The sequence below is a fragment of the Haplochromis burtoni genome, unplaced genomic scaffold (assembly GCF_018398535.1).
Source record: "Haplochromis burtoni strain Fernald_Lab_line unplaced genomic scaffold, NCSU_Asbu1 Contig_643, whole genome shotgun sequence".
NCBI classification, from domain to species: Eukaryota; Metazoa; Chordata; class Actinopteri; order Cichliformes; family Cichlidae; genus Haplochromis; species Haplochromis burtoni.
Window position 1 is genome coordinate 66,376 of NW_024583004.1, and position 23,185 is coordinate 89,560.

General features: G+C 41.0%; 2 protein-coding genes across 2 annotated transcripts; one reads left to right on the forward strand and one right to left on the reverse strand.

Moving 5' to 3' along the window:
• Window positions 1–35: 35 nt before the first annotated feature.
• LOC102311471 (transmembrane protein 229B) lies at window positions 36–8,933 on the reverse strand. Its single transcript, XM_005949240.3, has 4 exons — window positions 8,604–8,933; window positions 8,440–8,524; window positions 3,194–4,806; window positions 36–631 (listed from the first exon to the last, which is right to left on the reverse strand). The coding sequence occupies exons 3-4, from the start codon at window positions 3,240–3,242 to the stop codon at window positions 150–152; spliced, it is 531 nt and encodes a 176-aa protein (XP_005949302.1). The 5' UTR covers window positions 3,243–4,806; window positions 8,440–8,524; window positions 8,604–8,933; the 3' UTR covers window positions 36–149.
• A 7,349-nt stretch (window positions 8,934–16,282) lies between these two features.
• Window positions 16,283–19,444, forward strand: hcar1-3 (hydroxycarboxylic acid receptor 1-3). The gene is made up of 2 exons (XM_005949242.2): window positions 16,283–16,592; window positions 17,143–19,444. Exon 2 carries the CDS (start codon window positions 17,210–17,212, stop codon window positions 18,164–18,166), a length of 957 nt encoding a protein of 318 aa, XP_005949304.1. The 5' UTR covers window positions 16,283–16,592; window positions 17,143–17,209; the 3' UTR covers window positions 18,167–19,444.
• The last annotated feature ends 3,741 nt before the right edge of the window (window positions 19,445–23,185 follow it).

Consider the following 23,185-nt stretch of genomic DNA (forward strand, 5'->3'; position numbering starts at 1 on the left):
AAATCAAGACTACTCCTTTAATGTACTTTCCCAGTCAGGTTTATTATACTGCTAAAAACAACAGAATAGTTACTTTTAATATAATTAATATGAAATTAATTAATCAAGTGTTTTGGAAGCACATGAGTCCAGATCGTCACAACAGCGGTTCAGTTATGCAGTCTTATTCTTAAAGTGTGCCTGATCACATGCTGTTCTGCTATATATGCAGCCACAGCCCAGGGAAGTGCATAGTCCAGAGTTATCAGTCCTCTCAGGTTGTACCTATGGCCTGAGTAGTCCCATGGACAGGCTCCCAACAAACTAAGCCCCACACCCCAGCTGAACTCCCACAGGTAGATGAAAACAGTGTAGAGCACGAGCCGCACAGTCAGTGGGTGATTCTGAGCGAGCATCAGTGCCCTCAGCCTCTCCATGAGATAGATTGCTGTGGCATACATGGGCAGCGCCCACAGACTGCTGTGGCCTGCCAGCCTCCTGTCCTGGGTGCTGCACCAGTCCCACACAGCAGTGAAGGCCACCTCGCAGAGGCAGCCATGCAGCGCATACACGTAGAGACGAACAAGAGCAGAAACAGGTCGAGCGGGGCTGCTGCCATGTGGTTCTGCTGGGGAGTCATTTTCAACAATCCCTGTCAAAAAGAGACAGAAATTACTGGATGTTTTCGTCTTTTCTTTTTTTTTTTCTTTTCTTATTTTCAGTTGTTACAGACGGGACAGACATGAGTGAGGGATAGGAAAGGGAGAAAGAAAGAGGAAGGAAAAGAAAAACAGAAGGGGAGAGGGACAGTGAGAAAGGGAAAAAAAATCTCCTGGATCACCTGTTGAGAGAGAAAGAATAGAAAACAAGCAAAAAAAAACAAAGCAACATACTAAACACAACACCATCGCATTAATCTAGCTAAGTGTAAACAGCAGTAAATACTAAATATTCAATGTTGTTGTGCAGCACGCAGGACAGACAGCGCACAATGTGCTTTGAAGTAGCAGCCAAGAAAGGTGTAATTTAAGTCTACGAACAGTGAACACCGTGTGCACACCTGTGTGGATCAGCGCGCTTGTATTCAAATGGTTTCCACATGTAATGGTCTGCAAGAGGATGTAGGAGCCATAGCCCCGTCCCCCAGGGCATGAAGCAGGCATGGAGGAGATCCAGGCCCCAGACATCCAGAGGCCCCAGAGTGCGAGAGCCCAAGGAGGACCACCGGAGGGGCATCCGTGCCACCCTCATGGGAAGGGCTGAGGATCCCCAGACGAGGCGTTTTCGTCTTTTCTTAAACTATTTAATATGTGTAGTTTTCTAAATAACTTTTCAAAGATTTTTAATAGTTTAGAGTAAACAGATTAAGCCTGGGCTAATAAATGATGAGAATAAATTAGATGAGTGCTCTCATTTCTTTGCTGTAAATATTAAGTCATCCAGATATTTAGCTCAGCTTAGCAGTAAGACTGTTCAACTGATTTCTCTCTGTTTTTGTAGGGTTTCACGTTATAATGCAAAGTAACTAGAGGTGCCTGTTGTTGTGATTTGACAGAAACATTTAATTGAATTCGGCACTAGTGCTGTCAGAGGTATGAACTTCTATTTGTTTCATTTGTTCAACAGTTCAAATATTAAAAAAGCCGTCAGACTATTTCTTTGCCTGGGGCACCCTTTTCTTAGAGTTGTCTGTCTACCTGTCAGCCTAATAAATTCAGTTCACTTCTAATGTTTACTGTGCACAGACAAGACTTTGACAGCCAATTGCCCATAACGTGTTTTTATTTGAAATAATTTGTACAGAATAAAAATAAAAATTATAATAATTGCTTTACGTTAGTTTTGGGTTGTGTAGACTAACTGCGCGAAACCCCCCCTCCCCCCGTCTCCAGCTGTTCTACAATGTTCAGTCAGCCTGTAGGTTGAATGTACAGTATTACATATATTGTTATTGTATCTTTATTTCAGACATATAGAGCAAACCACTATATACACGTACACATACGAATATATATGTACACACACACACACACACACACACACACACACACACACACACACACACACACACACACACACGTATGTGCTACATGGACTGAAATGAGGTTTTAAAGGAAGATGCTGCCTGGTCAGAAATATCACTGAAAATTAATATTTAGGTTGTGAAACAAATTAAATGTAAAATATGTCGAAGTAAACACCAGAAAACAATATTTACAAAATATTAACGTTAGCTGGGGGTAACAGCTAGCCTTAATTAACCAAAGTTCAAAGACTATAGTTTAGTTTTCACTTCCTATTTTCTCATTTTTTGTGGAAGGTTCAAGCTTTTGTTTTATAAATTTTATCGAGATGATTTACATTTGTAAATGTTAATACAACTATTAAAAGCCAAACTTAAGAAGTTTACTGATTTCAACAAACTATTCTGTGCCACGTTTTTTTCTCATAATGGCTCTGGATTATGGGTTATGTCTCTCACTCTTTTGTTTTTCATGGATGTAAAGTAAGATGATCAAAATCAGAAAAAAATGAAACGATAAATTACTTCAACCATAGATGGAAATAGCTTCCTGCTCTGAAAAGTAATCCGATTATTTACGGATAAAAGTCTGTTTTAAAGACATTTGCCTTCCTTTTAATTACATTATTCAACGCTCTCTTTCATGAAATTGTAAAGTCTGAGCAATAAATCCTGTTTTCATAATTTCTTGAACGGAAGGCTGCTAAGTCTATTAATATATTAAACAGCGTGTTTAACATTAATCTCTCTTGCCAGCATTTTCCTGTCCAGATTAAAAAAAAAAAATCATAAAATTTTAAGAGAAAGAAAATTTTGTTGAATTTTGTTCTTTACATTATTACAAGTTCAAAATGAATTCACTCACTCATTCTCAGGCCACGCAGCACAGCTGACAGCCTCTCGTGTGGATTAACAGGCTAATAGCCCTACTTAGCAAATTAAAGGCTTAGACTGACTTCAACAAGTTTTCACTTTACTATAAATATCAGCTAGGCGACTTTCACGGTCAATTATTTTCCCCAGTCAATACAATCAGTAATAATTTACCATCTGTACAGAATTGAACTCCATCACTTTGCTTCTTCACTCAGTGCAGAAGAAATAAAGATGCAGTGGCAGGTAGCACCACCTCAAGTTTTTTCTTCTTCAGTCATTACACATTTTAAAATGCTATTAGCAGTTATAACTCACCTTGATCGTTACCTCGCATTCGCCTCACATTGAGTTTACTCGTCTCCATTGCTTGTCGGCATATGGGTCTCTGTGCCTTTGTAATCTCTTAGCTCTCTAGTGTGTGTGTGTGTGTGTGTGTGTGTGCATGTGCATGGGTCTTGGGCTAAACATTAAGCTGCTCCATGTTATCAGAGTGAGACAGTGATGTCCCTGTCACAGGCTGAAGCTGTGAACTGAGGGAAAACTCGGGAAGCAAACCTGGACCACCTGAGCAGTAACTGTGTGTGTGTTGTGTGCAAATCCTAGTATTGATCCCACAGTGGCTGTTTGAATGTTTTAAGCATACAATAAGTGAGCGAAGAATTGTATCGATGAGTGTTTTCAAAGGGCAGACACGGAAGCGCCATATAATGCTGTATCTGAGTCATGCAGTGGGTCAGATTGGCGGTTATCAGTGAACTACAGTACCTAGGTGTGTCAGAGAAGCGAGTCAGAAATCATATTAATAGATCAGTTTAATATTTACATTATATAATCAGGTAAATTAAAGAATGGCACTTTGGTTGGCCAGTCCACCACTTTTCCCACCTAAGACACTTCAACAAGTCTGAAGCAGATTGCCGGGAAATCCAGAAATTTCATTGTTCAGTCATTATTTAGGACATATTAATTGTGCATTTACCTTTAAAATGATTAGTAAAGATTAGCGCAATAACACAAATTTAGAAAGTGAACAGAAAAAACAATACACCAGACTAATACGTTTGGTCCAAGTACAGCCTACATTCAAATAGCTTTCAATATTTTCATAGTTACATCATATTCAAATGTATTGTATTTATTTGGTGTGCATAAAAACCTTTCACCGTCCTCTCTGTAGCTAGTTTATGCATTTCTTAGCTTATTTAGGGAGCTGAATGGCTCAGGTACAGGGGAGAAATTTATATGATGTTATCATGTTTTCTTTTCTTATTATAGAAATAAGGAAGTGGATTACACTAATTAATCACTGACACCAACTGACATGTACACAAAGATGCCAATATACAAATAAACACATATGGTACAAATATGGAAGCGAGCTCTTAACAGCCTGGTTTCACACATGCATAGTATACACTGCAACCATAAAGTGGGTCTGAGAGCAGATGTCAGTCCTGACGTGGTGGCGCTGCTTGCTTGTGTGTGTTTGTTTTATGTGTACGCTAATAAAACAGTTGAATGAATGGCAGCCGTCCAGATCAGAGTCCAGTGATTCTGGCAAACACACAGCTGACATTTTATAGTACGGCATGACAGCGGACGGGACGAGTGAATTCTGGTAGATCATGAAGTCAAGTATGGTGTAATCCAGGAAGATCAACTGGTCTCAGTGTCAGCCCACATCAGTTGATGGCTTGATTATTCTTCTATGCGTCAAAAAGAGGTCACACTATTTAAGCCGCTTCAGCCTGACTGTGTTTGCTGTGCATCTGCAAGCTGCACTGCAACCCACCTATACCCTTGTTTTCAATGTTGCCTGTTGTGCTCTGTGCTGGGGTCTTGCTGCTGCTGTCCTTGCCTTATACTTCCCTTGTATGCATGTGGAAGGGAAGCACCCAGATCAGAGCAATGCCACTAAATATGAATTCCTGCAGATAGAGATAAAAATCATCCTTTGACAGCAGTGGCCCTGGCTCCTCTGAAGAAAAGACAAGATTCAGTAAGTCCCATAAAGGTGACTCTGTTAATCTGGATGTATCATTGATTAGCAACCATTGATCAAAGATAAAACAACCTGGACTTACCAGAAGCTGAGGACCATGAGAGAGAAAAATCACACAGACACACCAACCAACCAACTTTGGACCCAAGGTGCTGTACAACAAAAGTGGAAACAACCCACCACCAAAGGTTCCACAGCTACTGGCTTATCCTCGGTTCACCTCAGTAAAAAACAAAAAACAACATTAAAAGTCCCAAAAATCTAAAGTCTAAATGACTTACCTCATGTAATAAAGCATAACCCACTGATATATAATGCTATGTGGACGTGGGGAAAACTGAGAAATTTTTTTAACAGTAGTCTTCCGTTTAATATCTTGTCAACGTTTATAAATAATCCTCACCATCTGCCGCAAAACATAGGGTCAAGCTTTGTGGGATGGCATAAAGTAGGTGTAAAGAGGTTTTATGACCTCTTTAAACATGGTGAGTTTAAATCATTTGAATCCTTGAAGACAAGACATAGAATCCCAGTATTCTATGTCAAAGAGTTTTATAAGTATTTGCAATTGAGAAATTATGTGTTAAAAAATGCTAAATCATTACAAATCTCAACTGCCTCTTTTCGGTTGGAGAAATTTTTTCTGGATAATAGGGAGCATAAACATTTTGTATCAAAGTTTTATTCCGAGATTTATGCCCTAATTGTGGATAAACTGGCATGCTTGAGAAAATCTTGGGGGACGCTGCTTAAATGTGAAATAGATATACAGGCATGGGACAAAATCCTGGTCCTTCCATCTAAAATCTCTGTTTGTAACCGATTTAAAGAACTGCAGTACAAAAGTCTGCACAATGTGTATATTTATAGCAAGTATAATATGGGAACATCTCCAAACTGTCTCAAGTGTAAGGTCAGAGTGGGCACTAGATTCCACTGCTTGTGGGAATGTGCTATTATCCAGTCATTTTGGAAAGAGGTCTGCGCCAATATTAGTACAGCCATTGGTCATCAGGTGACAGAAAACCCATTAATGTGTATATTGGGATATATCCCTGTCTCACTGGTACAACATGAGCATGTAATTCAGTCACTGTTAATGTTGGCCAGGAAAAGCATTATGTTGAGATGGGTGGGGGCTGAGCCTCCCTCCATTTCTCTATGGAAGTCGCTCATCATTGAAGTTATGACTCTGATCAGGCTGGGACACTATATTGATGGGAGCTCCCGAATTTTTGTGGACAAATGGAAGAAACCACTGGAAGCACTGGGAGTAACCTGTAAACTGGATCCTAGTGGACAACAATTATGGACATAATGTTGTAATATTCTAGTGCTGTGTAGTGTTATTATTTTGGATGTGAACCAGTCTTATATTTGTTGGGGAAAAAAGTTAAATAAAAGCTTAAAAAAAAAAAGTCCCAAAAATCTAATAGGACACTTAAGCCCCTTTTCCATTAGTACCTACTTGGATCGACTTGGCACGGTTTACTACGGTTTTAAGGGTTTTCCATTGTGGTCATAATACCTGCTACCAAGTACTATTTTAGCACCTCCCCACCCGGGGTTCCAAGTGAGCAGGTACTAAAATGTGACTTCGTCAGACTGCACGCCACCAAGTGGGGAGAGAGACCACACACATCAGGCTACATCTACACTAATCCGGATAAATTTGAAAACAGCGTTTTTGTCTAAAAACTCTCTGCTTTCACACTATCGTTTGTAATCGTTTACGAACAGTTGTTCATCCACACTGAAACGACTGACAGTGTTCCTGTATTGCACATGCGTGAAATGTAAGACAATTCGACCTGCGTTATTTCTATCTGCCATTTATTTTTGAAATGTTGCTGCTAAATGTCGAGGAAAAGCACCGAGTTTTTTAAATGGGCTGACTGCGTTTTCGCAGTCCACACTGTGACGTGAAAACGGCGTTTTCAAATGTATCCACTTTGGAGAGTTTTTTCAAAGAGTTCAGTTTTCCTTGACCAAAAACGCTGTCTCAGTGTGGACGGAAGGCCAAAGCAGAGACATGGCCTTAGGTAGTACTGCATTGTAATGGAAAACCAGTCAACCTGAGTTGAGTCGGGGCGAGCCATAGTGAGTCGATTCGAGTAGTTACTAATGGAAAAGGAGCTTTAGCAACAGGCTCATTGCTCACAGTCAAACTAAAAAAAATCTACTCCAAGCACACAATAATAAAAGACGCACACTCTTTTAAAACAAAGAAAGTAAAGTACACAAGCCTAGGAATTTACACTCCACAGGCAAACAGTTGCCTGCACCGATGATGGTCGTTATGACATTTGATCCTAGCAAACACTCCAAAAAGGCGCTCTCTGTGGCGACTGGAGCAAGTCAAACGTGCAAGTACAAATATCAGATGTAAGTAAACACCAGCAAAATAAACGGGCAAGAGATCACTCAAGCTAGGGCTGGGCGATATGACCCAAAATTCATATCTCGATATTTTTTAGCTGGATGGCGATATAAGATATATATCTCGATATATTTTTTAAAGCCATAAAGTAAGAACAAAAAGAGAGTTCTTAGTCAAAGCTGTGTCCCAGATGTCACACAGGCACTTTTATTAACATAGAGCAGATGTACATAAAATTTACTCAAAAATAAATTATGAGCATTTATTAAATAATAATGCTCCATAAATAAAAGAAAACAATGTTGTTTTTGTGCATAACAAAAAGCTCACAAATGTGCAGTCAAAATGTAAACTAAAAGACGAGCACAATAACAAAGACAGATTTCACAGCTGCTCTGTTCCCAACTTGTACTGCGTGACTGACAGCCTGGAGTTTGAAATCCGCTTCGCAACCACGTCTCTTAACAGGTGCCATTTATGGTCCTTATACACAGTAGGGTAATATTACGTTGAAGCACAGTACGTATCACTCCGCGAGGCTCAGCCGTAATGCTCCGACAATCCATCAAGCGGTGCAGCTCCGTAGCTTACCAAAGTCGTACTAAAACATTTTTTGACAGATTGCTGAGCGCCGTGTTCCACATAAAATCGGTTCGCGGCCATCAAGCACAACCAGAATTCATACATAAGGCGCGCTGTCAACTTTTGAGAAAATGAAAGGATTTTAGTCCGTGCAGCACCTCTGGGCTGCATGGCGTTAGCGTGGTTAGCTCGTTAGCGTGGTTAGCTAGCTAACACGTTGACGCCGTCCAGCCCCACGCACGGGGCGATGCGCAGTAACTCGTTAACGGAGATTTGCCGTGTCCATCTTGTCGCTTCCTGCAGGTGAAGCGATGGGGGAGGAGGGGGAGTTGTGTTCAGTGAAGGAGAGGCGAGGCCGAGTAACGTTGCGTAAAGACGAAAGTGGACGAAAGAGAGGCAAACTTGCGGCTCCACAAGTATAATTATAACGTAACATAGACTATATCGATATAAAGGATATTGTCACATCTTATATCTCGTATAAAAATATATCGATATTTTTTAAAAACTCGATATATCGCCCAGCTCTAACTCAAGCCCAGCTATGTTTTATTCTAATTTATAGTCAGTAGCAAAATAATGCCAAATGCTACTTACCCCAGAATTAAGGACGCTATATCAGTTGCTGGTAGTAGTGCAGCGGCCCTCTCCACAACGGCTGGAAATAAGTAAGTCGGCCAATCTGTAAACAGGACAGCAATACGCCACTATACCACTTATTTAACCTTTAAAGTGGATAGGAGGATACACATACGGCCTACCTGTAACTGTTGTAGAGCCTGATCGAAACTGCCTGATTATCCCAAGAAAATAAGTGCATTGGTGCCTGATACTGCACTCACAAAAGGCAAAGAAGCAATTAATAGGGAAATGAAGCCTGCATGGCCTTATACCGACAGTCGCCACCCTGCAATTAGAGTGCAGGTGTGTTTCCACTCAACCCAACCCGAACAGCAGCCAGAGAGAGAGAGAGAGAGAGCGAGAGAGGTGGAGAGGGCAGAGTAACCCATCTGGCTACATTAGGTTGGGAAAACCTGCAGTCAGCTGAGACTGAAGAAGTCACTTGGATGATTGATGAAATGTTTCTCCCACTGAAAACGCTACGTTCAGATGAACAGAATCAACGTCTCAGATCTCCTTACCTGGATGACTAAGCATGCATCAGGACAAGTTCCAGTAAGGGGAAATGATGTTTAAATAAAATCCAACAGAGCGATCAAATGGGATGCAATGACATAAATCAGGATGAGAAACAATGGGACAGAATGGCTCAAGCTCAAAGGCTTCATTACATTAGTGATCTCATGAGTCAGACCCTATTCATTGCCAAACCCCACCATCATTTGATCTCAGATACGCACGTTGTATCTTAAACTGTGGTAACATGAAAGTTGAGAAACTAACATCAAAATCTGTTGCCAAAGTTTTCAAAAACACTTTTGTCATAGTTCCAAATAGAGAGCATGCCTTCAAGACTACTTTTTTCCATGTTGACACAGAGACAGTTTCATAAGATGGTAAACAATACCATCTTACGGGATTGTAAAAAAACCACAAAACCCTAAGATTGATTGGGCCAAAAGGTATCCAGGTTACAAAGAAAAATGCAAAAAATAAGATTTGGTTTTTATGGTCTCTGGAATTAATTTTTGTCCATTACTAGATGTAAAAGATGCAGTCATTGTGATATTATCCATTGATAAGCATGTTGGCCGTTACTATTTTAGTGCTTTGAAACCAGAGTTGATAAAAAGGAACAGATCTGAGTGAAAGGGACAATGTATGCTCATAACACCAGAACCTGTCAATCATAAACTCCCTAGGGCAGCCCCGGCCTATAGTATAGCCCATTTTATCATCTGTATTGTGGTTCTTAATGAGGGTAATAATGTCAGTCAGTAAGTAAGGCTTGAAAGTGAAAAGGAGGAGAAGGGTTGCTTTCTCATAGACAATCAACAATAACAACAACGTAACTTTATTCTTTCATGAGTTATTTACACGTTTCTGACCACTTATAAAATGTGTTCAATGTGCTGCCCATTGTGTTGGATTGTCAATGCAACCCTCTTCTCCCACTCTTCACACACTGATAGCAACACGGCAGGAGAAATGCCAGCACAGGCATCCAGTATCCATAGTTTCAGGTGCTGCACATCTCGTTTCTTCACACCATAGACAATTGCCTTCAGATGACCCCAAAGATAAAAGTCTAAGGCTACGTACCCGGGTAGTTTTGAAAATGCAGATTTTTCTATGCGTTTGCACCTTTTGTCCACACGTAAACGGCGTTTTTGGTCACTGAAAACAAAGATTTTTAAAAACTCCGGCCAGGGTGGATATTTTTGAAAACTCCGTTTTTGCATTTACGTGTGGACTAGAAAAATGGAGAAAATGCAGCGTCAAAGGTGTGCGCATTTTTTGACGTCACACTGTGCGCCACGTTATTGTTTCGGTGAAATGAATTTCTACAATACTGTTACTGTTAATTCTACTCTCTGCAGTGTTTAAATGCTTACATATACACACAGTTACTGTCCCTCCACACATACGACTCGGTTCTGCTTCTATGCCCCAGCTTTGTTTACTTTTTCCCACCGAGGCTTCTAGACTTCTGATTGGCCAACATTTCTGCACGGTTAGGAATCTAGCGCCACCTGCTGCTTTGGCATGTTCATAGCAGCGTTTTCCTTCATTTCTGCCTTTATGTGTGGACGGGATTATTTTTTAAAACGAAAACGGAAAATCTCCGTTTTCAAAAATACCCGTGTACGTGTGGACGTAGCCTAAAGGGGGTCAGATCGGGAGACCTTGGGGGCCATTCAACTGGCCCACGACGACCAATCCACTTTCCAGGAAACTGTTCATCTAGGAATGCTCGGACCTGGCACCCATAATGTGGTGGTGCACCATCTTGCTGGAAAAACTCAGGGAACGTGCCAGCTTCAGTGCATAAAGAGGGAAACACATCATCATGTAGCAATTTCAAATATCCAGTGGCCTTGAGGTTTCCATTGATGAAGAATGGACCCACTATCGTTGTACCCCATATACCACACCAAACCATCACTTTTGTTGTTCCAACAGTCTTGGAGGGATCCATCCAATGTGGGTTAGTGTCAGACCAATAGCGGTGGTTTTGTTTGTTAACTTCACCATTCACATAAAAGTTTGCCTCATCACTGAACAAAATCTTCTGCGTGAACTGAGGGTCCTGTTCCAATTTTTGTTTTGCCCATTCTGCAAATTCTGTGCGCCGATCTGGGTCATCCTCGTTGAGATGCTGCAGTAGCTGGAGTTTGTAAGGGTGCCATTTGTGAGTAGCTAATATCTGCCGAAGGGATGTTCGACTAATGCCACTCTCCAGTGACATGCGGCGAGTGCTACGCTGTGGGCTCTTGCTGAATGAAGCTAGGACAGCCACTGATGTTTCTTCATTAGTGACAGTTTTTTTGCGTCCACATTTTGACCAATTCAACACTGAACTGTAGCGTGGGAGATGGGTGGTCTCGTAGGGTGTCTTGCATTGAAATCTGCTGCAATGACCCGGTTACTGCGTTCACCAGATATCAACACAATTTCGATCCGCTCCTCACGTGTTAACCTCTTCGACATGTCAATGGCTGTGAACAAAGAGAAACTTGTAAATAACTCATGAAAGAATAAAGTTACGTTGAAACCAAGCACACCATTGTTTTTCTTGTGACATTACCAATAAGTTTGATGTGTCACATGGCCCTCTTCCTATTGAAAAAACAAAAGTTGTATCCAAGATGGCCGACTTCTAAATGGCCACCATGGTCACCACCCATCTTGAGGAGTTTGCCCCCTCACATATACTAATGTGCCACAAACAGGACTTTAATATCACCAACCATTCCCATGTTATTACGGTGTATCCATATAAATGGCCCACCCTGTATATCTCTCATGTATCTTTAGATGTTTTTGTCTTTTCAAACAAATAATTGATTTAACAACTATACACAACAATCTGTAGTGGTAACTAGAATTGCCAGTAATCAGGAAATCATATGACACATATAAGAAAATCTACGATGCATCCATGTTGGAACAGTTTGAAATCTCTTCACATTTCAGCCTCACTTCATATTATAGTTTACTTTATTGTAGAGTTTTGCTTGGAGTATCAAGCTTAAGAGTACACGATTTTCTTTATTTAAGGATGATTGAGTATAATATGATTTATGCAATGTTATATAAAAAACCTTAAAAATACAATTTTATTTTTGTAGCACTTCTAATATGATCTGTCCTCACTTCATTATCCCCATTACCCTCAGGACAATTTTCTCTGTCTTTTTACTTACTATCGTCTTCTTGCTCACTATTTGGTACACAGGCAGACCTTTATTAACGCGAGGACTGATATCAGTCTATCTTCTTACAGCCTGTTTCTGTTTTCAACCTGATTGTGATACCCAAAAAGATAAGTTAAAAGTAAGTAAGTAACATTTTATTGGCCCTATGCTTTCAACCTTTCAAATGCCAGAAGATAAAACCAAATGTTAAGCAAAAGAGACCACTGATTTCCCAGATCTTAAACTCAAAGGAAGAGAGACCTGCTCGGGATGTACAGTGTTCCCCAATGCTGGTTCTTGTCCATGGAGAGCTCTAGAAGGCAGAATCTTAAAATGCTGTCTATGTAACTGAGTCACTGCATGCTGTGAGTAATTGGAAAACTTAGACGACGTCACCGCAGCATTCTGAACAACCTGATTCCCAGGAAGTTTTGCTTAAGACAAATAAACAAAGACTGCAATCCAGACGTGATGAAATTAATGTATGAACAACAATTTCCAGTTCTCAGTACGACACAATGGGAGTTTGTGAATATTCCTTAAGTGATGAAATCAAGAGTCGGATTTGTTTCCGGGAATAGCACTGTTAGTAATGGTGTTACTTAACTCTAATGGATTACTATTTCTATCATTACAACGCCGTTACAGTTACTAACAAGAAAATGCGTTGCGGATGTGTTACTTTTTCAACACACAGACGGTTGAAGCTGTCTGCTTTATCTTACCGGGACCTAGCGGGGCGAAACAATCACACAAGTGCTGCTGATTGGCTGAGGAAGAATAAAGTAGTCATGGTAAACCAATCAGATGACATACCAACAAGATGCTATGTCAACCCAAGGCAACCCTGATTCTCCATGTTTGTGTTATAAGTGTGGACTTCAAACTTTATACCAGTTTTTAAATTGTGCTGATAGGCCATGTAAAACCAGAGTTACGATAAAAAATATACGCAATGTTTTTTCCTGAATACATCTCCACTCTTTCCTACTGGTGGAAAAATGTACCATGTTGACCATTAAAAAAATGAAATAGCAACATGGCATTTGGTTGTTTAGGAAGAGGAGGAAGTTTCAGGAGTGACGGCGGTGAGAGAGAGAGAGAGAGAGTTTTGAGAACTGAGAGATTTGTGATGTTTAGCGTGTTTGCAGTGTGTTGTTAGTGTATTGTGTTGTATATTTAGTGTGTAGTGTAGTGGATAGTTTTGTTTTGTGTGTCTGCTGAATGTCATGGGTGCTGCCAAAAAGCCACCAAAGCCAGACGCCGTCTGTAGGTGGAAAACAGGAGTGATACACTTCCTGCTTTCATGCCTGCAGGTATCAGGCTCGTGATGTTCTCCTTTATTTTACAGTGGACAGAAATTAGTTGCTGGAGTGGCACAAATAATTTATGCGGCATCTTATTTGATGCAGAACGGCTGAGTGTAATGTAAATAGTTTGAAATAGTTAAAAAAAAATGCCTTGGCTGCATTTTTAGGTAAGTAGCTGCATATAACTGTTGTTTGCAAAACTTGTGCATAGATTTTGAAAATTTAGAATTTATATTTGCATTTCAAGTTAATGATTCGTTAAACACGTTTGTGGTTATTATAGTAAAAATTACAACTTTTTTCTACTTGGATTTAAAGATTTTTGTGTCTGATTTTGGATCAATTGTGTTAATACAGTATGTCAAAATGATAAAAATAACTGTAATTCAGACATGTGAGGTTTTGCTGAAAAGAATGATACCAAACAAGGGAAGGTAAATATTTTTAAAGGTGAACTGTAGAAGTAAAATTAAAAGTAGTCAGAAACAGCCAACTATACCCTGGAGCCCAGAGGGATAAACATTTTTTTCAAAGTAACACAATAGTTACTTTTCCTAGTAATTAGTTACTTGTAACTCAGTTACTATCAAGGCTGGGGCGGCAGTGGTGTGGTGTTACGAGAAAAGGACCCAAAATGCAGGTACTGGCTGGGGTGCCAGTGGGTGTTTATTTACAGTGAGGGTGAAGTACAAAACAGGAAATAAGGAAGAGGGAGCTACTAAAGCCTAGACTGGGAAAAAACGAATAAACAAACCTGAAAGCATAAGGACACAGGATGATACACAGAGATGACACGGAGAAAGCAGGGCAGAGACGCGGAGAAACGCTGAATAACACAGACGAACCGAGAAGGAACACAGGCAGGCACACACTATATATACACACAAGGTAATGAGGGAATGACACACCAGAGGGGAACACAGCTGAACCTAATTAGACACGACGAGACACAGACCTTCAAAGTAAAACAGGAAATTCACAAACTGTTCTACAACACTAACTCAGGGACACGAACAGAACACAGGAGGGAGAACACGGAACACAAGAACCAAACCCTAAGAACTAATACAAAATAAGAATTAACACAAAACATAAGATGATAACAAAATGAAACACAAAATGCTGGGTCACACGACCCAGGACCATGACAGTTACTAACTCAGTTACTTTTTTGAAGAAGTAACTAGTAACTATAACTAATTACGTTTTCAGAGTAACTTGCCCAACACTGCTGGTGAGTCATGGACTCTTCCAGGGCTGCCCTTTGTCACGGATTCTGTTCATAGTTTTTATGGACAGAATTTCAAGGCGTAGCCAAGTGGTGGGAGGGGTCCACTTGGGTGGTCTCAGAATCTCACATCTGCTTTTTGCAGATGATGTGGTTCTGTTGGATTCGGCCTCCAGCTCCGACTGGATCAATTCACAGGCCAGTGTGAAGCGTTGGGAAAGAGGATCAGCACCTCCAAATCCTCAGCCGGAAAGGGCGGAGTGTCCACTCCGGGTCAGTTCCTGCCCCAAGAGGAATATAAGCATCTTGGGGTCTTGTGCACGAGTGAGGGGAGAGGGGAGTGAGCGATTGACAGACAGACTGGTGCTGCAGTGATGCAGATGCTCTACCAGGCCATCGTAGTGAAGAGAGACCTGAGTGTATAATAAAGGTTATCTTATCTTGTCTTATCTTGTCTTGTCTTGTCTTATCTTGTCTTATCTTGTCTTATCTTATCTTATCTTATCTTATCTTATCTTATCTTATCTTATCTTATCTTATCTTATCTTATCTTATAAGCGAACCTCTCAGTTTACTGGTCGATCTACGTCCTTACCCTCTCTTATGGTCACGAGCTGTGAGTAGTGACTGACAGAACGAGATCGAGGATACAAGCGACAGAAATGAGCTTTCTTAGAAGGGTGGCTGACCTCTCCCTTAATGATAGTGTGAGGAGTTTGGCCGTCTGGGAGGGGCTCAGAGTAGAGCCGCTGGTCCTCCACATCAAAAGGAGCCAGTTGAGATGGTTCAGGCATCTGACAGGGATGCCCTCTGCACGCTACCTATCTTTTTTTTAATATATTTAAAAAGCAGTGTCATTGAGGTATTTTAAAATGCCATTTCATCACGGTGAAATGCACTGGCTTCCTCAAAATCCTCTGCTTACCTCATGGCACACCGGCTGAGAACTATTAAAATAACATTTAAAGCTACTTTGTGGAAGTCTTGCTAAGCTTACTGCTGAAAATCTAAGTGTACAAACGACTGCTTGGACTAACGTTAAGTTGCCACTATATGAGCTCACCTTATGTCACATTGTTTGGAGAGGGATCTGCTGCTGCTCCGCTGGCTGTTTATAAAATGAAAGTCATTTCGTCATGGTGTTGTGCTGGGTTATTTTGGTAGTGGCACAGCTACATTGGCTCCCTATCTTTAATAACTGCTCACAGTTACACTAGTCAACATGGTCACTCTTGTTTTGAAAGAAATCTCCTTTCTTTTGTCTTCTTGTTAGTTTTATAGTCTGAAACTGTTTCCTTGAGATGACATAGCAACAGTCACCTTGATAGAGTAAATTAGCTGTACTTTAAAGGAGAGACCAGGTGTAGAGTGGACTAAACACATTTTCTGCCATTTGTAGGGAGGCAATTTATAGCAATTTAAGTCACATACTAACTGTGTAGAAAAAAAAAAGAAAAATAAAAACAAATGTTTTGCATTCCAAGCTTGCCGTGGCCCCTCCTACTGTTAGGGCCCTGGATAGTCTTTCCCACATTCCCCCCACTAAGCAAACAAAAAGAAAGGTATCATTTCCCCATAATGTCAAATAATTTACGATTCTCTCAAAATATTAATTATTACACAATTTCCTGACATATTGTGTGTCATAAAATGTCAAGAAAAATGTCATAAAGGTGCTTATTACACGTCACCGTCTATAATAGCAGAAGTGGTTCAGCTGCAGAGCCGCTTCTCTGGAGAACTCATAACCCACAAGTTCTAACAAGCCCTCAGACAAAGACAGCAGTTATAAACTGCCAAGGATCTTATCACATCATATCACTTTCACTGCACAAGCTGAAGACACATCGCCGTCTTCTCATGCGGAAAGCAAAGAGTCAGTGTTGACTGCTGGTGAGTATGAAACTTTCTACTTTATATCTGTTTAGAATGAAGGGCATAAATTATGATTATTTGTTATCCACGGTGTGCACATAAATGCTGCCATGGCAACTTTTAAAAACAAAAGTTGTTAGTCTAACATGAATCCTGGTGTTTTTTAATGGTTAATCCTACGCTACATAGAAAGGAAAATGTATCTTTTATGAAATCATTTTCATAACTTACACAATTTGCAAACTGCTTTGTTAGACTGCATGGGAGATTCGCACTGAAGTTTAAAAAACAAATAACTACATGGTATGCATAAATGGAAATCATTAAATGAGCTTCTTTATTTTCTTCCAAAAAGTTAGACGAAAGCTTCTAACAATAAACTAGTTACTGTATTCAAGTTTGGCTTCAGATATATATCTTACTGATAGATGCTTTCATCTAAAGGGAAACAGACGAATAAGGCAGAACAGAAGGATGTGTAAAGTTTCAGGTGTGTGTGCTAGTATTTCACAAAATGTTCAATAAAAGGAAAAAATTATTTTTTTTGCACTTCTCTCTTTTATGAAAGAACACATGACCTGCTGAAAATAAGGAACTACGGATAAACCAAAGAGCTCAGAAGGCACGTAGCTGAAATGAAGGCAGTAAATAATTCTTCACTGCACTGCAGCGGGCACATGAAAAATAATAAAGAAAATATGTTCATGGAAATAGGCTTGATAATTGAGATACTGGGCCTGCCGGGAACAATAGTATCTTTGTGGATTTTCTGCTGTTGCATGAAGTCATGGAAACCTCACACCCTCTTCCTCTTCAATCTGGTTCTTGCTGACTTCTTGGTCCTCATCAACGTGCCTTTCCGCATCGACACCCACCTGCGAGGAAAGTGGGTGTTTGGATGGGTCTGGTGCAGAATCAGCCTTTTCATGCTGACTGTCAATCGCTCTGCTAGTATTGGATTCATGACAGCGGTGGCACTTGATCGCTACTTTAAGGTGGTCCACCCACATCACTGCATCAGCCAAATGACTTCAGTAAAGGCGGGCTGGCTCGCGGGCTTGATCTGGGCTGCTGTGGTGGTCCGCGGGATTCCGCTGCTGACCGCTAACCTTTTCCACCAGGCGAGTGGCAGGTGCCGTAGCTTCAACTCCTATGAAGAAGACCCCGTGCCGATTAAGCTGCATTACATTGCCTTTGTTGCAGAGTTCCTCCTGCCCTGGTTCTTGCTGCTCTTCTGCTCAGCAAAGATAGTCTGCCGGCTTCGCCAACGGCGAGTAGGCAGGAAGCTGAAGGGACGGAAGGCCATCAGAGCGGTCATGGTGATCATTCTGGTGTTTACCTTGTGCTTCATGCCAAGCGTCATCACAGGCCTAGCATCGGCCTACATCAAGGGAATCCACCCTCATGACTGCGAGTCCTACACTAAGGTAACCCAGGTTTTCATGATATGCATCGTGTTAACCTACCTCAACAGCGCTTTGGACCCCATCGTCTACGCTTTCTCCAGCTCCATGTTTCGTGATGCCCTCAAGACCTCAATCTGCTTCAAGAAGATCTTCAGACCGGTTAGCACGAGAGTCCCCAACAGCTGAAAGGCAAAGATTTTGAAATACAATGAATGTCTGCTTCAATGGAAGACTGGAAGCAACATGTGTGCAAGATGCTAAAGACTCTGAAGACTTCTGTGAGTAACGAGTGAGGAGTCCATGAACTGTTTGGTTCATATATTGTTACTGACTAAAAAAAACACTGTTAGGCAAACTTTATATAACGGCATCCCCCAAACTACCTTCTGCTTAGCTGAACTAGACAAGTTTATGAACTAGCTAACGCTTGTTAGATAAAACATCAGTGGAGAAAATTTAAGTAGAGAAAAAGCTAGCTTAAATCACCTTCTTACTATGTTAAAGATGAGTGACTGATGTGGGGAGAGTGTTTCTTGCCAAGAGCCACTAACTGCCACTAACTTCTCCATGTGTGTTTTCAGATTCGTACAGCACACATTCGTCAAAACAGCGTGTGAAATGCTTTTCAGTCTTTGGTGGAGTTTGTAAGTGCTGTTTGACATTAAGGAGAATGTTGCAAGAATAAGTTGTCTACAATTTGAACAAAGTTTGGTTGTATACACCTTTGTAACTCCATTTTTCATTTTGTAAGTCCACACATGTGGAAGAGCCTATCTAACTGTCAAAACCTGCCAAGCCCATAAATGCCACAATTGTAGAGCACATTTCTCAAGCTTGAGTCAACAGTTTCTTCACCAACATAGAGGATAATGTTTTTGGTAAACAGTTTATCACTCCACGAAACCAGAAGAGCAGTAAGCGTGTAGAATGATGTAGCAAGAAGATGATAAAAGAATATGGGACGATGCAGAAGTGTGTAGAGGTGGGATACTGGTCAAAGCACCATCTTGCTACTGTAGTGCACTATTGCATATTTTTGCTGTTTCCAAATTGCATTTTGTACTGGTAGTCTAGATTTTTTCACCACTTCTGTGTTGTTGCACAAATGTATATGTTAGAACACATATTCTGACAGAACCAGATGAAAGTGCCTGCTTTCTTTAGAGAGTAGCATGGAAAATCTTGTCTTTCAAATAAAGAAATCAGGAAATAAGACACACATTGCCTGAGTTAAACATCCCTACAATCCTGCTTTACACACTGTCGAAGCAACTTGTAATTTTGTGTGGCGATGATTTTAATACTTTTGACACGAGTTAAAGATTTCGGGTGATTAACGGCCTCTTGCAGGTCAGGTTGTTCTGCTGTATGTTTGCACTGTTTCTTTCACAGGTACTCCAATCGCCATTGAAGTACCTGTGTTCATCCTGCAATGTGGATATAATAAAATCAGTAAAACATGAACGTTCATTTTTTCTGTTTTTCCCAGACCTCCATCCATCAACCACACACACTTTACTCAGCAGAAGAATGACAGGGATAAGAATCTTTTCCAGCAGACATTAGGCAATAGTAGAGAAAATCCTGAATGGGCCCAAACCCCAAACTCACATGTACCTGCACGAATTTAAAGTTTTCAACAGTGGGAAGAAGCTGGAATCTCTCTTCTCAGATATGTGATAAGAACAAAGCAAAGTTTGTTCAGACAAATGAGGAAAGAATACATAACTCATGAAGTTCAGTTATTTAGCTTGCTGTGATTTGCCGACCACATAATTTGTTATTAATTATTTAACTCCTCAAAGGGCATCCTGCTGATCAGAGACGTTTACTTAACATAATAAATGGAGCCCTGGATAACAAATGATGTTCGTTAATTAAATCTGTGTTGCCTAGTATGACTCATCTGGCTTACTAACACCCTGGAACGTGATGCTTAAGGACCCACATCACTACATGCAGGTTGAGGGCGGGACTCCTCGCAGGCCAGTCAAATTCATCTACACCAAACTTGCTCATCAATGTCTTTATGGAAATGCTTTGTATATATATATATATATATTTTTTCCATGGCTCCTCCACTGAGGGCGCTGCCAAAGCCTAAAGGCAGATGTCTGGCAGCACTTTGGATTCAAGAACTGTGAATACAGTGAAGAGCTGGACAAAAGCAAAGCCATATGGTGAAACATTGTGGAAATACCACAAATCTCAGAAATCATTTAGCAAGGCATCATCCAGATATGCTAGCAAAAATACCCAACATGAAGCAAAGCTCACTCAAAAAGGCATTTGCAGTGAAGTTTGCATCCACTTTTCCACGTGCTCAAAAAAATAACCCAGTTTATCAAACTTTCATATGTAAAGACATACATCTGTCCAAATCCACGCTACATTTTTACCAACATGCAAACATTTTAGTGGAGTGGTAATCCCAAACATGTATGCAGAAGTGAAAAACGATGTTACAGCCTCACTCAAGTCAGCAGAGAAAGTCACTATGACAGCTGGACATCCAGAGCAACAGATAATTACCTGACCGTGTCCCATGTCTTACAGACAAGAACAACTGAAGCAAGCCACACAGCAGTTAATTTATCTCAAATAATGTCCAAAGCAATAGAAGATTGTGAGCTTACAAACAAAACTCTGTCATCATAACTGACAATGCTACAAATATGGTGAGAGCTGTGGAAATAACGGGCTGGTTGCACATTGGTTGTTTTGCCCACACACTCAATTTGGCTTCAGAAGTAGGTCTGAAAGTTCCAGCTGTTGCTCAGCTGCTTGGCCGAGTGAGACGCATAGCATCCTTTTTTCATAGCAGCACTATTGCAAGTCGCAGGCTTAAAAAGAAGCAAAAGATACTGAAGCTACCTGCCCATAAGCTGGTGACTGATGGGGTGACCAGATGGAACAGCACGTTGGAGATGCTGGAACGCTTCCTACAGCAACAACCAGCGATCTATGCAGCTCTACTCTCACCTGAAGTGAGGAGAAGTGACAGTAATCTCTGTACTCTTACAGAGGCTGATGGAGAAGATATAGTGAAAGCTTTGAAACCACTGAAAGCAGCCACACTGGTTATGGCTGAAGAAAAATCCCCATATCCATCACCTCTGCACGCACAACTGCTGGACAAGAGGATCAGTGTCTCTCACTGAAGTCAAACAACTTGAAGTCAAAGTATGTTTATGAAATGTGTGTATATGCCATGCATGTGTGTAACTGTAGGGATGCATGTATGACATGAGAAATTATTAATATAGTGCAAAAATGTAAATATTTTAAAAGTGTTAGTTAAAAAAAATCAATTGTTTCTTTGCACTACTCAAGTTTGAATACAAATAGTCATTTCCTTCCATTGCCAATATTAATATGTTAAATTGTCTGGAGAGTTCAAAATTATTTTGCAAATTAATTTCTCTTTATCAATTAAGTTTTCATTTTTCTACAGCAAGAGTCTGATGGTGACAGAGTAGAGGAAACTGTCCCTGACACCTCCCTTGGTCATGTTGAAATGGATTATGCCCCTCCAACTAAGATATCAAAGGACTCTGCATTCATGTTTCTCCTTGGGCCAGTCCACTCACCAAAAACAAACAAACAGCGTCACAGAAAACACTAACTGAAAGGGCAAAGGAAGAAGTGAATCGATACAGGGAAGTTCAACCTGTTCCACTTTCTAAGGATCCTTTGATCTGGTGGAGGGACCATGCAGGGGAATATCCTCTTTTGGCTCTCTAAGAAAAGCAGTATCTTTCCTTACCTTGGACCAGAGTTCATTCTGAACAAGTTTTTTCAACTGCTGATGACATTGTTACTGCACAAAGGAGCTGCATGACTCCGCAATATGCAGACCAGCTTCTCTTCTTGCAGAGTCTCCAAGAAGGGAGACGGTAGTTATAAGACTGACTGATTCAAACTTGAATCGAATCGGAGATTGAATCGGGACCTTGTGAATCGGAAGTGAATCGGTTGAAGAAATCAGTGACAATACCCAGCTGTAGTGTGCATGTCTAGGATTATGGTGTTGAACACTGAGCTGTAGGCCACGAAGAGCACCCTCACGTAGCTCTTCCTGTTCTTCAGATGGCTTAGGGTGATGGTGATGGAATCCTCTATGGACCGATTTGCTCTGTAAGCAAACTGGTGGGAGTCAGTCGAGGGGGGTAGACAGTCTCTGATGTACTGAGACAGTGTCCGCTCAAAACACTTCATGACTACAGACGTGAGGGGTATAGGTCTGTAGTCATAGAGGCTGTCTATTCCAGTCTTAAGGATAGGAATGATAGTGGAGGCCTTCAGACAGGTGCAAACAGTGGCATACGTCACGGAGAGGTGGAATAACCTGGTTAGATCCCTCTCCACACCTGGTGGGGGTTGCTATCAACGAGGATGCCCTCTATCCTCCTCCTGTAGGTTTCCCTGGTCTGTTTAGTTCCTTTTCCGTTAGTACCTACTCGGGTCAGCTAGCCACGACTTGATTCAGCTTAACTGGTTTTCCATTACCACCTAATGTCCGTGGTTGTTGTCATAGCAACGAGGCTGAGCATGACGTAATTAGTATGCCACACGAACGCTACAACAAAGTTGGTTGTCGAGGCAAAGATATAGCTGCTTTTTGTCAGACTCAGGGATCACGGTGTTGTTTTTGTAGCCATTTCTCTCATTGACTCATTTAAAAAATGGCGGTTCTCATGACTCATCAAATGATGCTACTGACCGGTCAGTTGGCATGCAGTCTGATGGCATCACCTTTTAGCATCTGCTCAAATCACTTTCGAACCCTTCCTGAGCAGGTACCATTTTAGTACCTGTACCAGGTAATATGACCTAATGGAAAACCTTGAAAACCGTGGCAAGTTGATTTGAGTTGGTTCTAATGGAAAAGGAACTTTTGATCCCCCTCCTCAGGTTGGCCCTGGCAGTGCTGTACAGAGAACTGTTCCTCAGTTTTGATCAGAACCTGTACTTCACTTGTCATCCAAGGTTTTCAGTTAGGAAAAACCTGGATGGTTTTGGTCACTGCCACATTCTCTTCAGAGCACCTAATGTAGAAAAAGACAGACTGAGTGAATGTCTCCAGGCCCTGCTGTTCAAAAATGGAGCAGTCTCGCAGATTAATACAGTCCTGTAGCTGGAGAAGAGCATCATCTGGCCATGTTTTAATGACCCAGGCGCTTGGAGGGGTTTGTTTTTTGAGGT

What these genes read in the sequence shown, in the direction of transcription:
- LOC102311471 (XM_005949240.3), bottom strand. Translation starts at nt 3,242, where the DNA reads ATGGAGACGAGTAAACTCAATGTGAGGCGAATGCGAGGTAACGATCAA. An exon ending in AATGCGAGGTAACGATCAAG is followed by an intron (nt 632 to 3,193) that starts GTGAGTTATAAC and finishes TCTTTTTGACAG; the next exon opens with GGATTGTTGAAAATGACTCC.
- hcar1-3 (XM_005949242.2), top strand. Translation starts at nt 17,210, where the DNA reads ATGAAGGCAGTAAATAATTCTTCACTGCACTGCAGCGGGCACATGAAA.